General features: G+C 38.6%; 1 protein-coding gene and 1 pseudogene across 3 annotated transcripts in view; both read left to right on the top strand.

Annotated features, from left to right (window-relative positions):
- MARK1 (microtubule affinity regulating kinase 1) overlaps positions 1–16,573 on the top strand; it is a 108,464-nt gene that overhangs the window by 71,938 nt on the left and 19,953 nt on the right. For 2 of the 3 annotated variants that reach the window (XM_030557474.1, XM_030557473.1), the window contains exons 8-13: positions 2,758–2,994; positions 3,072–3,191; positions 8,868–8,967; positions 9,412–9,524; positions 11,790–11,943; positions 13,554–13,747. In XM_030557474.1, coding sequence (XP_030413334.1) covers positions 2,758–2,994; positions 3,072–3,191; positions 8,868–8,967; positions 9,412–9,524; positions 11,790–11,943; positions 13,554–13,747 — 918 coding nt within the window. Of the gene's footprint in view, positions 1–2,757; positions 2,995–3,071; positions 3,192–8,867; positions 8,968–9,411; positions 9,525–11,789; positions 11,965–13,553; positions 13,748–16,573 lie in introns of all 3 variants that reach the window. The other variant, XM_030557471.1, reaches the window with a different exon arrangement.
- On the top strand, positions 13,911–14,079 carry LOC115649531 (annotated as a pseudogene).

Genomic DNA, 16,573 nt, shown 5'->3' with positions numbered 1-16,573 from the left:
AGTGGTGCTCCACCCTTAGGCCTACAGAATGTGCTTTCCCATTGCCTTAGGAGAGAACCTGCAAGCAGTCTTGAATAGTCTGTGAAGGACTTCATATTCAAGAACTATTTGTCAATTGGAATCAACAGTCTACAGATCTGTTAGAGATGTTGCACAGGTAATGTCAACGCTTCTGCTTGAGAGGAGGTCTTGATCCAGGGTCTCTACACATCTGATCTCTCTCTAATGTCCCTCCTTGTCTTATGATACTTTTTGATACATTTCCTTTCTGATTATTGATCAACAAACTACCGTTTTTGGTCTATCAGAAGAACAGCAAATATCAGTGTATTTCTGTATTGTGGTTTCCTGAAGCATTTCCAGAAACTTTTCTTTGCTTTTAACTGCTATGCAAAGTATATTATTGCTTTGCATACCGGAACTAAGCAGAGTAAAACAAGTAGCAATATATTGGCTTTTTATTAGGAGTACCTGATTCTGCTGAAACAATAAAAGTCAGAGGAATGAAAAACAGACTATAGCAGTCCTTTGTTACAAAAGAGGTCCCTCAGGGTGCATCCAGCTACAGTATGAGTAAATCAGCCATGCTTTTCAGATGGTAACTCTGTGTTTAAGAGAGAGCGAAATCATCCTCTCTCTTGGATGTAATAATGCACTACAATTTATGATGAATTTGTAGTTTTAAATGTGTTTGTTTTTTTTCCCCTGAAACTTGACTCCTATTGCAAATGGTACTGTACTTCCATGACATGGGAATTGAAACTTTACAAGCCAGAGAAAGAAAACATCCTGAGACATGCCCTCCTCTCTAGTTATTCCTGTATTTACCAAGAGCTGTTGAAGGGGAAGAAAGAGAAGCTTTGAACTAGATAATAAATCTGCTACACATCATCTCCACATGTGTGAACATGGATAGTCACGATGGCAGTATGCTGCAGTATAGGACCGCGATGTTTGTCATTGGTTATAGGGGTGTCTCTTGCTTGTGCGAAAAACAAAACAAACAACTAAAAGAATCGGCAGTAAAGGATTAGCCAATAAAGAGAGAGAGGAGTTTGTTATAACTTGAGGCTATTTCCTTTTTAACATGTAATGATCATAGCCTGGGGTGAACAAACAAAGGCTGAACTATTTATAACCGAGGATATGTTGGTTAAAGTTAACAGGAAGCATCAAGTTATAATGAAATTGTTTGACGAGTCTGGGTTTAAGGCTACAAAAATGATCCATCAAATTGTTTAAAGATAAGTCTTTAAAAAGTTAACATAAGCAAGATTTTTTTTCTCTCGTGTGTTTCTTTCCCCCACTCTCACTTTTCATCATCTTTCTTCAATTCATCTAATTACTTCCTACAGGTTAGCAAAGGTTCATCTCTCCAGAATAACTCAGTATTATTTTTAAATGGTTTCAAAACAAATTAGAAGGGAGAGTCAGAGATTCTCCCAGTGTGAATAATGTAAAGGCAAATAGACACCGATTGTGTGCCAAGAGCCTTGCTGGACTGTAGTTGGAAGGAATGATGAGGAAGGCCAATCTTGGTTCACTTGGATTTTAAAAGAACTCCATGGGGTTCAGGGCAAGCGATACTGAGGTCCTGCAGAATGAGTCAAAGGGGTGGGATTAACACAAAAAACATCAAACAACCGGTTCATTGAGAAATAATACAGTAATTAGGCAAATCACACTTCCAGAACTGGCACATAGGGATGAAAGTAACTTAAAGGGCTTACTCAGGAGTCCTGAGCAGGGGGCGGGGCCTCGACTGGAGGGGTGGGGCGTCAGCCGGAAGGGGTGGGCCTTTAGAGCCCCGAGCCCTTTAAATCGAGATTTAGAGGGCCCTGGGCTGTGGTAGCAGTGGCTGGTAGCCCCGGGCCCTTTAAGTTACTGTTGGAGCTACCAGCGGCAGAGGCGGCTCAGAGCCCCAGCATTCGGGGGCCATTTAAAGAGCCCGGGGCTCTGGCCACCACTACTGCAGCAGAGTCCTGGGCCCTTTAAATTGCCACCCGAGCCCTGCTGCTGCTACCCCAAGGCTCCAGCAGTAGGGCTCAGGCAGTGATTTAAAGGGCCCAGGGCTCAGCCGCTGCTACCACCCCGGGCCCTTTAAGTCGCCGCCTGCTCCCAGAGTCCTGGGGTAGCAGCAGCAAGGCTCCTGTGGTGATTTAAAGGGCCAAGGGCTCCCAGCTGCAGCTACCACAGTGGAGTGCTGGGCCCTTGAAATCACCGCCGGAGCCCCAGGGGTCCCGGCCACCTCCGCTACCCAGGGGCTCTGGCAGCAATTTAAAGGACCTGGGGCTCCAGCTGCTACTGAGCTCCCCAGGACCTTTAAATTGCCACCTGGGGAAGCCGTTCCAGTACGCCCATACACATGGCAACATGCCTGGGACTCAATTTATATCCTTTGGAAGCAAACCGGCTAAGTCTTCTAGGTCAAAGCTTTTAATTTAGATGCACTAGATTGCTTTTGAATCTAGTTTTAACTGCAGTCTAGCTTATACATTGTAAATTAAATTATTGTCTGAACAATAAATCCTTTGAATTTAACTGTATTTGCACCTCCAAAATTGGACTCCAGATATTTTAAATAGCAATATTCTAAGTAGTGAATTCACAGGGTTTGTTTCCTTTGTTCTCTAATGTCAAACTGAATTTTTTGGAAAATGGAACTTTTTTTCTTCTCAACAGCGATGCACACTTACATGTTGATCTTTATTGTGATATATACATTTGGTCATTTTTCTTTCAATATTTTTCTCTTAGGCAGAAAACCTTCTACTTGATGCAGACATGAACATTAAAATTGCAGATTTTGGTTTTAGTAATGAATTTACAGTTGGTAACAAACTAGACACTTTTTGTGGAAGCCCACCCTATGCTGCTCCTGAACTTTTTCAAGGAAAGAAATATGATGGCCCAGAGGTGGATGTATGGAGTCTTGGAGTTATTCTTTACACACTAGTCAGTGGCTCCCTGCCCTTCGATGGTCAGAATTTAAAGGTACAGTTAAAATTTGACATCTCAATTTCAATTTGCTGACTTTTCAGCATCAAGAATATATATTCTTTTCTATTTAGGAACTGAGGGAGCGAGTATTACGGGGAAAGTACCGTATTCCATTCTATATGTCCACAGACTGTGAAAATCTACTGAAAAAACTATTGGTACTGAATCCAATAAAACGAGGGAGCTTAGAAGTAAGTAATTTCTGAAATTATCTTCACAGCAAGAATGAACTACTTACTCCAATAACCAGACAGTACATTGTTTTTGAAAGAAAGATCCCACTTTATTTCTGTTGTAGAGCCCTGCAGTTCCTAGGATTGTCAGGAAGCATTGCAGATGGCAGTGCAGTTTGAATATGAGAAAAGGCCATGGAGTCTTTTCCCTTTCTTAACTTTTGGCCGATCAAAGGACCGTCACTTTAAGATCATTACAAAGTGTGAACTGCTTCCAGTTGACTTCTTGCAAATGCTTAAACTTGAAGCTAGTTCAAAAAAATGTGGAAAGCAGAACAGGGTTGTAGTTGGCTGTTTTGGGGAACATTTTTTTTTGGTTGAGATAAAACAAAATCAGTGCAAAGGAATACCCCAAGAGTTCTTGCCATGACTTAAAATTGCCAGCCTACTGCCTGGAGGGTGGAGGCAAGATGAATAGCTCTGACTGTAATGGGAAATGAGTTTTCATTTGTCTGGTATCATAAACACGAATATTGAAAGCTGTTACAATGGTAAACTTGATAGTTGTTAGCTAGTTTTGCTTAATCTTGTTTTCTCTCCTAATTTCCTGAGCATTAATAATTTTATTTTTTGGTAACCAAGAAATATTACTACTAGTTCTGTCCTGTCCTTCAGCTAAAAATCTGTTTGATGAGAATTCACACAGAATTGAGTCATGCTGTTTTGTCTGTAAAAATGTATGCCAGATTTACCAGGAGTGGGGAAATCTGGTTTTAAGCAGTTATTTAATAATTTTGTAAGGTGCTTCAAAATGTACAATTTAGTCAAGTACTTCAATGTAAAATGCTGCAACAGCATATGTTTGCTGATTGGCTCCAGAGATAGTGTAGTGTATTACACCAAATATTTTTTGTGTATAGATTTAGATCACAAATCTAATTGCCATTTTATATTGCTTTTGGAGATCTGTGGCAAAGAAAGATATTTATTATTTGATAATGCCCATCCAGTATCCGAAATAAAAAGTACAATGGATGATAAAATGTTTGAGGTGCATTAGTCACTAGTGACCTTTATTTTATCTTCATGTGTTTGCTTTCCTAGCAGGGGATGCTGTTCCAGAGCATTCATCCCATTTAAGCAGTTTTTTCTTTCCAGTGTAGTAATTTGAGCTTTCTTGCATGCCTGGCTAGGAAGCATATTCATAGCGAGCTGTGCTTGTATACAGCTTTTTCTTTCAAGCTGGGCTTACTTTGTGATTTGTCACAAATATTTTTCATTTCCGAATAACTGCTGTGTTCAACAGTTGGATGGAAGCTGGGTAATGGCGTTTTCTGATTGGTAGATTGTAATAAATTACATTATATTCCTGCCTAGAGAATACATTGATAAGATGCAAGAAGCTGAAAGACTGACTTCAGAATGAGTGGCTTCTTCCAGCCTTCCATTTAAAAGTTCCTTCTTGTAAGGAGATTCAGGTCTAGCACTTGAGACTTAAGATTCTTGGAAACCCTGGAGGCATAACTTGGCTCCTCAGTGTTTGAGTATGACAACCATATGCTCCTATTCTTTGAAACCCATCATTGTCCCTGTAGAGTGTTGCTGATGGCAGCCATACAGGAGCCTGAATTTCTAGGGTAGAAAATGGGTTACTGCCAAATATCTGCAAAAAGGGAGTGAATAAACAGAGGCACTCTTGAAATGAAACATTGGGCAAGAATCCATCCTCTAATTTGCAGGAGAGCACCATCACAAAAATGCATTTTATTAATGAGATATGAAGTAGTATTTGGAGTGAAAAGTTTAGGGTACATGTCTTGGAAATAAATTGTTTATATATCTTCCTCAGTGCTGCTTCTAGTCCTTTTCAGCCTGTTAGCTGAAGGGACAAAATCAACTTAAAATTCACATTTCCATCAGAAAATGCTGCTCTTGTTACTGTTTCAATAACTATATATATTAATTGTAAATGGAAAAGATTTGAGAATATTTTTTCTCTTTTTAGTTTGTGTTTTGAAGTATTTTGCTTAGTCAGCTTCACTCTATTTTGTTACTGGTCATTTGTTGTTTCTGAGCCATGCACTAGCATGACACTCTCATGCTGCTCTGGTAAGAGATCCAGTGTGTGTGTTTTTTTTCCCCAAGAGGGTGTTTACCAGGAACAGCAGCAGCAAAATTGTAACTGAAGAAACAGGGCCTTAAGTAGTAGGCTTAGCTCTTGGGCTGGTATGTGTTATGTAAATATTATAAACCTTGTTTGTGTAGGCCTTTTCCATACAAACAGGGAAACATATATTTTAAAAGTAGGAAAATGTTGTTTTACATTCACAAATGTTGTTGATTGGTTATATAGGGCAGTGTTTCTCAAATTTGGCCACCAGGAGCTTTTCTTGCAGCCATAGCCTCCTGGGCTGTGGTGGGGGGAGGACAAAATAGAGTCTTCTTGCCCTCTCTGTTGCTCCTGGATGCTGGGGCCAGCAGCAATGGTTGAGCCCTGCCCCCCTCTGGAGACACTTGGGGCACAACGCTGGAGGAGCAGGCAGCCAGTGAGTTCCCCACCTACCCAGGGGTGGTGGGGCTCAGGCTTTGGGCTTCAGCCCTGGGGTGGAGGGGCAGCAGGCTCTGGCCACATGGCTTCAGGCTCTGTCCCTGGGCTCCAGCTGTGGGGCTTCGGGCTCTTACTGCAGGGCTTTAGGCTCTAGCCCCCCACTGCCTCCCCCAACCCTGCATTCAGGGCTTAATTTGTCCCCAGGCTTGCCAGGGCTGAGTAAGTCTGCTGTGAACAGTGATACTTGTATATTTATCTGTTGTGAAAAATGATATTAATATACTAGCTAGCAATAAATAAATTACAATGATTTGGACATGTATATGTGCATATGTATTTAGTTTTCCTAAAGCTAATCAAGTATTTTAGGAAAAAGTGTGAGAGTGACCACCAGCAGGAGTTGGTGGCCACACTCTGAGGCCACCAAAAAAATTGTCCTGAGAACCCCTGATTTAGGGGCAGGTACACTACCAGAAACTACTTGGGACAACTTTAAATTGACAAGATTTCAAGCTCAAAAGAAATGAGAAGTAGGGAAATTGCAACAGGGCAGATTTATAGTTATGAAGAATAACAAAATGAATGTTTTTGAGACTAACAAGTCTCAAACCAAGCCAGAACATTACTAGATGGTCTTCCCTAAGACTTCAGGCAAAGTGCATTGCACAGCATCTAGTCAGTTGAAATGTAGTTTGGGTTGATGATAAGATTTTAAAATATCCTGACCAAAGCTGTTGCTGTACAATTAGCTGACCAAAAGCCAGACTGAACTCACTAAAAATGTAATATTGATTCTTCTGAAGCTAGATCATCTCCATATGCTTTAGAAGTGCTTTACTGCAAGTGGGCTTTTTTGGATATTGAACAATAACTAGATAATACGTCTCAGTTAATGTACTTAATTGACAAAAATTAGTGAATTTTAGCTTAAAAACATACTCATCTTTAAAAGATGGAGGACTAGATTAGAGAAGCTTTGAACCATAGATAGGAGAGGAACAAAACTAATCGCACTGCATCAAAAATGGTATTGGTCCAGTCATGTTGCTGGAAGATCTAGTGAAGATGGAGAGGAGGAATGGGATGCTTCTTAGAAGGGTGGTTTCTCTGGCCAAAAATATCATTGTACAAATAGTTTTGCATTCCTGCTCTATTTGCTGAGAATACTACTAATGAACTGAAAGATTCCAACATCTTCTGTCTGTTGTGAACCTTGCAGTTGGATAGTAATAGTCCTGGCGACGATCATGTGATAAGACTCCTTGTAAATAATCACAGTCAACTGTCAGCTGAGTCTGTGGCCAGAAGACAGCAGCAGTTTGTGTCCATTAGCAAAAATAATTATAAAGATTATTTCTGAGGCAGAATTTTAATCGTATATCTGGTGATCTTACTGTCAGCAAAACATTAGTTGGCTAATAAGCGAACTGACATAAATGAATAGCTGTTTTAAGATTTTATTATTTGTACTATTAATAGCAGTAAGACAGATATGGGTCTTTAGTTTGGCAGCCATGTTACATCCTAGGAAAATTGAGCTTTTCCCTCTTAAGGGATTAAACTGAAGTGGTTTGGAAGTGACATTTTTGGAATCTATGGGGGGATGATAGATAGGTGGTCACATCTCTCTTTTGGCAACCTGGTGAGCGGCATTTGTGTCGATCTCCGAAAAGGCTTTGCTGCCTGTCATGGTAGCTGAAGGATAAGTATTGTTTCTAGCCATTCAGCAGGAGGTAGGTATGTGTTTTAGGAACAAATTCGGTGGAGTTTTGAGATTCCCTCTGAATGATTGTTCAGGAATGGCAAGGTGAATCAGGAAGAAATCTTCCAAAAATGCATAGATATAGTCTATAATATTAAAGATGGTTGTATCGCATGGAAATAGTTAAATGCAAAGTTCTTTCTTGAGATGAACTGTGAATATGTTTTTGAGAGACAATCCACAAGAAAAGATGCATGGTCATAGTCAGTGATTATTGCCCTAATTGTTTTGGAATAAATTGTTTTGCAGTAGCACATAGAAGTCTCAACCAAACTCAGGGTCCTGTTGTACTAGGTAATGTCCAAGCAGAGAGTGTGAGAGACAGATAGGGGAAGCAGAGACAGGGACTGACCTTCAATCATAATGCTGATTTGACAAATGTACTGTTTTGGTTTTTTTTGTTTTTAAATCTGATTTTTTTGGGAGGTGATTTTTTTTTAAATGCATGTTAAATATTTTAAAGGGTGAGGGAGAAAGTAAGGAGAGGATGAATTAATTGGGGATGAATTAATTGGAACAAAGGAGTGCTGAAGACGAGGACATGGAAGAAGAGATGGGGAAGCGAAGGATATAGAGGAGTACTGAGGGCACAAGGAGTTAAGAAGAGAGTGGGAGGAGGTCAGAATAAACAGCTCATCAGAAAACAATATAATGCCCGAAGTCTCAACCGTAAACATCAATCTGACGTCACCAGAGATACACTATTGCAGCTCCAGCTACACACGCTTAAGGGAGCCTTTCTTTGCTCCTGAGCAGGGTTATGGCAACCACTGAGCCTTGTTTAGATGCTGCTTGACCCTTTTTGCTTTAGACAAATACGACATGCAAGTCAACCTGTGTAACCTGTGTGTGTAAAGATGTACAGTAATAGAATATTCTTATGAGATAATGACAGAGCATATTAGTTTCATTTTTTATTTTGAAAAGCCTTGTAGAAAAATTTAGAGATTGAAAGAACCTATTAAAGTGGCAGGGCATCATCTTAAGTTATAAGCTGCAGATAATTCCCTAAAAATTTCCTTAAACATCTGTCCTAATAGCAATCACTGTGGTTTATTATTATGGTAACTACATAAAAGGGCAATTTATGTCCGTCTTTTCACCATGCAGATACTGGTAGCTTTTGAGCACTGCTGTGATACAAGATCTCCTTTTATAAAGGTCCTATTCCTGGTTAGTTAATTGGCCAAGCAGTATTGTTGTTGTTCACATAAATATGTATCAGTTGATGCTGGAACTAAGAAACACATCTTGTTTTCTAAACCAGAGCTTACAGGGTCTGATTCAGTTCCCTTTAAAATCAATGGGAGGCTTTCAATTTACTTTAAAGTCCTAATTGAATAAACAGTGTAATGCTTTAGCTGAGATTTGTTTAATTTTCTAGCAAATTATGAAGGATCGGTGGATTAATGTTGGCCATGAAGAGGAAGAATTAAAGCCATATACTGAGCCAGAACCAGATTTTAATGATTCTAAAAGAATAGGTAAGGATTTTCATATTATATGGAGATAGATGATAAATGTTTTATTGCAAATAAAACAATTTGATAGAAAGTGCCACAAAGGGAATTGGTTTATTACAAAAGTAAAATGTATTTGCTGTTTATTTAAATGAGAAACTTTAACTTAGTCATGATGCCCTTTCTAGAGCTACTTTGTGCTTTGCCAGGTTAGGCATAGTTTAGTTTATTCATTTTAAATAGCATAGGCACAAAGTTTTCAAGAAAGTAGTAACAATGAGAACAGTGGAGCTCTAGTCTTCTCATTACTGAACAATAAATACAGTGTAAACTCATTTGGATTGTAGAATCATCAGTTATCCTCAAATTTTGTGTTTTCCATTTTCAGTGTGTATACATTGCCAGGAATCTCTAGGGCACCTGTCCTGCTAAGAATAAACTCTGCTTTTTATTTTTTTTTATTTTTAGACATAATGGTCACTATGGGTTTTTCAAGAGAGGAGATCCATGAGTCTTTAGTAAAGCAAAAGTATGATGAAGTCATGGCTACTTACCTGCTTCTAGGCAGAAAACCACCTGAAGTAAGTTTTATCTGACTTGTATCTACCAGTTTGAGTTCTAAATCTAGTTGTACTGAACATGTTGTATTTGGGTTTTTTATTTTATATTCACCTTGTATAAGACTTTCAGAAATTAGTTTAGCTTGGGTTGGGTGACAATTCATTTATGCTCTGACCTTGCTTTGCAGACCTGGATTAAGTGTGTTTTAACTAACAAATAAAATATAATTGTCTGCAGTTTTCCACATTACTAGACAGTTAGCCATTGTACGTGATTTGATGGTATTCAGGAGAGGCCCAAGAATGTAACAGCTGTGGCGTTAATTATTAGGATTGAGTTCCATTGGCAGGGGTGGTGGTGTATATGGAAAATGACACAGCACTTGGAAATTTAGCTCTATTCACTGTTGTCCATTGTGTCCATTAAAATTATGGAATTGGAGAGAGGTGAGAAATCCACTACTCAAAATGAAGAGACTTACCGAGGTCCTGATCCAAAACCCATTAAGTTCCCAAGAGTCTTTCTGTAGACTTCAATGGGCTTTGGATCTGGTCCTAAGTGTTCTTTGGAAATAACAAACATCAGTTTAAAAACATCATTACCAATAATATTCACTGGGCAAAGTGATGAATCCTGTGCAACCTGTTTAATTGTAAATCAGTGTCATCTACCCTTGGCTTCTCTTGGCCTCCTAAGAGCAGTGTAGGATGAAAGAGGCTGAATAAAACTCTTCTGCAGCACTGCCTCAGCCACACCAAGAATTAATGGACATCAGATGATTATTCAGACCTTAAGAGGTTGGCTAATCCTACATGATGAACACATTGGGATCTGGCTGTTTCTTAGCAGTTTGTGATGCCACTGAGGAGTGCTACGCCAGGGAGCAGGAAGAATTTCTAGTTACTGGGTGTGTGATTTGATTTGGAAATTTTAGGAGGGACTTAAATCACAATTAATATTCCCACTCAGTCTGCTGTTGTCCTTCAGTGTAGAATTCTAAGTGACAAGTACGTTGTTCTAAGGATTAAATAATTACGGTATCTCATTCATTGACACATGCAAGGCTAGATGGTCTGAGGTTTGAATTTGTCTCTGTAAATGTATTGTTTATAAACTACTAGCTTTTATTATGCAGAAATGGTGTGAAGTGACAGGAAAAATAATACTTATTGCAGTTAAGTTTAAATGTTAACTGTGAGATACAACTAAAAAAACCAGAAAATATAGTATTTCACGATAGCAGTAATTCTTACAAAATACTGTGTTTGGGTACACTATTTTGTTAACTAGTTTAACTGAACAAGGGTTCATTATTTATTTTATTGTATTCTTAAAGAATAATGAGCCTCTTCATAATTTTTGTGAGTTAACCCTGTACTGGGACTGGAAACTCTGTCTAACTCTTATGGAACTAGCAGAAATCTGAAGATAACTTGAGCTCTTCAGTTATCTCAATAGATCCAGCCATAGGCTGGGACCTTGCTCATGGAGGAACTTTGTTTCCACACTGCCTCCTAGCGCTTCTCCACTTTGACAGCATGGCTTTGATATACCCATCCTCCAGTGCATTCTCTCACTAGTCACTGCCCATCCCCGAACTCCTGTATGTTGGTACAGAGGAGGAATCTGACGCATCTTTCCATGTAAGAAATCTGTTAGCAGTTAAATTTAGACAATTACTAACAATTTTCTTTATAGTGCTTGTTAGAGACTGTGAAGGCAAAGGCTGGGTTACCTAGGCCCAAAGAATGTGTTAAAGGCACTGAAACATCCTTAAGTCATTACTACTTGCTTTCCTGACCTAATTTCTGGACTTACTATTCCAAGTTAATTTGAAAATGTTCTGAAATTGTTGAGATATTAAAAATGTTATCAGCAGAAAAAAAAAGCCTTAAAACTAGATAAAGTATCTTAATACTGAGGTTCTCATGGTTTTTCTTTTAAATAATGCTCATTGTTCTGAGCTTTAATTGTACATTTAGAACAAGTTCATTCATGTTTAGGCAGATGTAATTTGAGCACATTTGCAGAGGTGTTATTGATTTTTCACACTTCTGAATGGGCAGGATTAGCTTAAACAATGATAACTGAAGTTATGAAGTCTTGAAGAAAATTACCTTTTAAAATAGGCTTTTTTCTATTTTAGCCTATTTAATTAGAAAGCCTGAATGACCAAATTAAGTGCTTAATATAGGAATCCTTCACTATATAATGATATGGTAGTGCTGATAGTGTTAATTTGTCTACATTTCAAAAATATTTAAAATGCTTTCTTATGCTTGTAGTTTGAAGGAAGTGAATCCCTGTCCAGTAGTAACCTGAGTCAAAGGTCTCGACCCAGCAGTGACCTCAACAACAGCTCTATGCAGTCTCCTGCTCACCTGAAAGTCCAGCGGAGTATATCGACCAATCAGAAACAACGACGGTTCAGTGATCATGGTGGGGATGACATTCAAACAAGTAAAGTAACATACACAATTTAAAATCTGAGTGTGCAGTGTTTTGTGAGCCTGGCACTCCACCTCTCTGTGCATTTCTTGTGTGCCTCATCACACCACACCATGATGCTTCTTATCCATATGAGCGCTTCTGTGGTAAATGTGGGCCAGCTTAATAGAATTGACCCTTTGGGATTTGTTACTTTGGTGTAGCTATCACCTTTTAAATTCTGTATAGAATTAAATACCAGTTATAGTTTTGAATATAACAGAAAATTAGTTTATTTTTTAAAAACACTGTATTGCAAATTCATAGTTCGTGGGAGAGATCATTAATGCCTGATCCGAATAAACTCCAAGGCTGCAGGCTATTGTGTTTTATGCATTCTGAGACTGAAGGCCAAATTATCAAGTTAGCCAGGGATAATCATGTTACAGAGTTATTGGGAAGCATCTTCAGGTGGTAGTAGGTATACAAAATGGAGTAAATATTCACATTTTAAATATGAAAAGTTTAAAAACAAAAACAGGCAGTCAAATACTAAAACTGTTTTTTACTGAAAAACTCTTGACCCTTTCCTCCTCCTACTTTGACTTCCACATCTCACCAGTCCTGTTTCCCCTATACAGATCAGTAGTGGTGTTTTTTTTCCACAGAAGTAAATAATACATTGGGGCAGATCCTCAGCTAATGCAAGCTGTCGAACTCCATTGAAATAAATGGAGTGGTATATTTTACGCCAGCTGAGGATCTGATCAGAAAGAACTGTGAGGGGAGAGCTGTATTCTCCCTACATAAGCATAAAGTAAATAAAATAGTTTTAATTTATTCTGTGGACAAAAGCTTTACTCATGGGTTGAGGAGAGTGAGGATAGGGTAGGCAGACCATATGTCCAGTTTTAAGCAAAGCCGTCCTGCTTTTGTCCAGTCTGACACATGTAAAACCAGATGTGGCGTTATTCAGTCTCTCACATGGAGGACACCATTTTGAAGAGCGTGCTGCCTGTGTATGACCCCACCCGTGTTGTCCAGATGCGTACAGCGATCCTGCATGCAGTGTGACCTCGCACAGATGGTTATTGCAAGGTCACGCTAATGGAGATGAGGTCACACAGGCGGGAATGGGCCCATGCCATTCCCAAAAGTATTGGATTGTCCAGTATTCAGGGGATGCATTAGTGGCCACCCTAGAGTAGAGAAAAGTTTTAAAAAAATATTTGTTTTAATAATTTGGAACAGTTTCCCTTTTATAATTTTGCCCATCCCATTTTCTTTGCTTTGTTTTTAGCAAATTGATGGTTAAAATCAGTTAAAATTAGAACTAAAATATAAGTAGAAACTTGTAAATCAATACTAATATGAAACAGGAATTACTGAACGTACACTACGTGTCTTCAAATTTGTAATGGAGACAGGTGGTTCAAATTTCTTTAAAGATAATTTAATGTCTGTAACGATCACATTTTACAGGTAGCATATACATCAACCTTGCAGTCTTAGACATTCCAAAGGTGGTTTTCCACATGTAGAGAATCATACTTCAGAGTATATTGACTGAGGAAGAAGCAATGATTGTTTTTAGATAGTGTAATTTTGTTTTTATCTGACAGTTGGTCCATCAATTCCTCCTGCTGTATCATACACAAAAAGGGCTCAGGCAAATAGTGTGGAAAGTGAACAGAAAGAGGAATGGGACAAAGATGTGTCGCGTAAACTTAGCAGCGCTACAGTTGGATCCAAAGGAGAAATGGCAGCAAGTCCACTTGTAGGTCCAGAAAGAAAGAAAGCGTCTGCAGTTCCAAGCGTGAGTGTTTTTAAATCAGTCGGGGCAATATCTGCTGTATGCTTGGCATCTTATATAGGCATTAGCCTTATATTAGTTAGCGTATAGTCTGTTAACTGTATATTTTGATAGCTTATTCCTGTGTACCAATAAGAAGCTATGCTGTATATGCTTTTTAAAAGCAATATATTATCTTCTGTTATATCTGTACTTCTCAGTTTAATATCTGATATGTCATTTGAGAACTGTATATTAAATTGATTTTTGAAACAGGAGGATGGAATAGAAGCTTGCTCTGTCCACCCCAGGCATCGACCTGATATTGTGGTATCTCCGGAAATGGACCATCTCCTTTTGGGGAGAATACAAAAAAAAGCTTCCAGACAGCTGTTGGACTAGTTATAGGAAGCATTTTTTCTTCTACTTTAATATTCTAACCTAAAAATGTTGGCAGGCTTGTGCAATATCATGGGTCTTCAGGGCATACAGTCAAAGTTTTTTGCTTGTTACCTTTACAGGAATGTATGATACTTCATTTAAAAGCATGAACTCATAATAAGAAAATTACTTGTAGTACAAAATCTGAGACTTTTGTAATGCGAATCAAACCTGTGCAATCTTTTTCAAGAGAAGACAAAAACTGGTTAAGTATCAAGATAGTAGTGCTTGTACAGTGCAGTCAGGCAAAAAGTATCCATGTGATAGACTGTAAGAATTTGCTTTTTCCATTGGGATTTAGTACACTGGGATCTCCATGTTGGATTCCATGGAATCCATGCCGCTGCTAAAGAAATTCTCTCTTCAGACAAAATCAACTTTTAGATCTGGTAAATTATTAAGATTCCTTCCTCTCACAGACAGTGTCTGCAATATGTCACACAACTGCTTTTAACCCTTCATTTTGTTTAAAAATCTCTCCCTGGGGGGGACTTGAAGTGGTGGCTGTGTGAAACACGTACTGGAACTTTTTGTCCTGTGAGATTAGATTTCATTGGATTGTAAATCTTCCATGCTTTCCAAAAACTGATTATGCTGATGTGTGTTGTAAGCTGATATGTCAAAAACATTTCTTTGCTTACAGTGAACTAATTAAATGAAGTATCTTAGTGGTAGAGTGAGAAATTGATTTACTTGCTAATAAGCACTACAGTGATTGTTCATTGTAAATCTGTTACTATTTTAGAGCACTTGTGAAAGAGGTTTCATGAGCGAGATTAAGATGTAGTGGCATCTGATATTACAGTTAAGGTTGAACCACCATTTCTTTTATAATTTCCCTCTAACTTGTTGGTAAATAATTTTTAACTTTAATTTGCTAAAGAGAGGTGGGGTGAAAAAAAATTCATTTTGAATCATTTTAATGCTAATGTGGTGGGAAAGACTAGATTTGTTAGAAAATTTTTATTGTCCCTTACACACGTTGATTCCCATTATGTAACAGTTTAGTTTAAAACCAAGCGTTGCAGTTGGTTAATCTATATTATAAAATAACATGAGATGAGGAAACCGTAAAGATTACTCAGTAGTTCTTTGCAGTTTTTGTTCTATGGTGTGAGGGGGGGATAAAGGAGACGGATGTACTGTATTCAAAACAGCATAACTTCAGTTTCTTTCAAGAGCAGCCTCAGCTTACTCTTAAAAGAGCATCAAAAACCATTGACTTGAAAATGTAAACTCCTGTACAACAATCTATACTTCAGGATTATCTGGGTCCAAAGGCCCCCTTGTTTGTAAATTTGGAGGTGAAAAAAAAAAAGCACTCTTCATATTTTTTACTCTTTTAATGATACATTTGTAAGCCTGAAACCATTTTTGAAAGAATAAGCAAAACCTATGAAACTTTCAAGAAAGAAGAACCTCTTCTTGGCTGTAAAAACTATGCATGCCATGGCACTGTACACATAAATATGCCTGTTTTTGTGCCTTTAACGTATTGACACACAAGCATAACAGTAGTACTTGGAGGTTTTTAAGAGCAGGTTGGACAAACACCTGTCATGGATGGTCATAATACTTAGTCCTGCCTGGAGTGCAGGGGACTGGGCTAGAAGACCTCTCAAGGTGCCTTCCAGTCCTATGACTCTATGATTCTACTATACACGTATTTAAAATTCACAGCAGCTATCCCAAATTTCCCATTGTGTACAAGAGATTTTTTGTAATTTTAGAATGGATGAAAGTTTGGATCCAAGTGTTCGTGTGCCTTGTCCTTGCTGAAGTAACTGTCTGTCTTATGACCACAGCCTATTCCACATGCTTTCTTGCATTTACATAGATTGTGGAGTGTTTTAATTGGCCATGCTGAAATATGATCTGTATTAGTGTAGTATATTTTCCAAAACACTTTATAAGAGAAATTTACTTGAAATTTGAAATTGCTTGTCATGATATGAGCCCCCACTATGAACCTTAGCGTCCAAAAGATGAGGTACCAGCATGAACCCCCCTAAGCTTAATTACCAGCTTAGATCTTGTAGTTCTGCCACCAACCAGGACTTGCAGTGCCTGGTACACTCTGGTCCCCCCAAAACCTTCACAGGGGACCCCAAGACCCAGACCCCCTGGATCTTAACACAAGGAAAGTAAACCCTTTCCCCCACCTCTCCTAGGCTTCCCCTCCCTGGTTTACCCTGGAAGATCACTGTGATTCAAACTCCTTGAATCTTAAAACAGAGAGAAATCAGGCTTTTCCTCTCCCCTTCTCTCCTTCCTCCCACCAATTCCCTGGTGAGTGCAGACTCCCTCTCCTTGGGTCTTACACAAGATAGCCAAAAATCAATCAGGTTCTTAAAAAGAAAAGCTTTTAATAAAAGAAAGAAAAAAGTAAAAGTTGTCTGTGTAAAATCA

The sequence above is a fragment of the Gopherus evgoodei genome, chromosome 3 (assembly GCF_007399415.2).
Source record: "Gopherus evgoodei ecotype Sinaloan lineage chromosome 3, rGopEvg1_v1.p, whole genome shotgun sequence".
Classification (NCBI taxonomy): Eukaryota; Metazoa; Chordata; order Testudines; family Testudinidae; genus Gopherus; species Gopherus evgoodei.
This window is presented reverse-complemented; position numbering and strand designations above follow the sequence as displayed.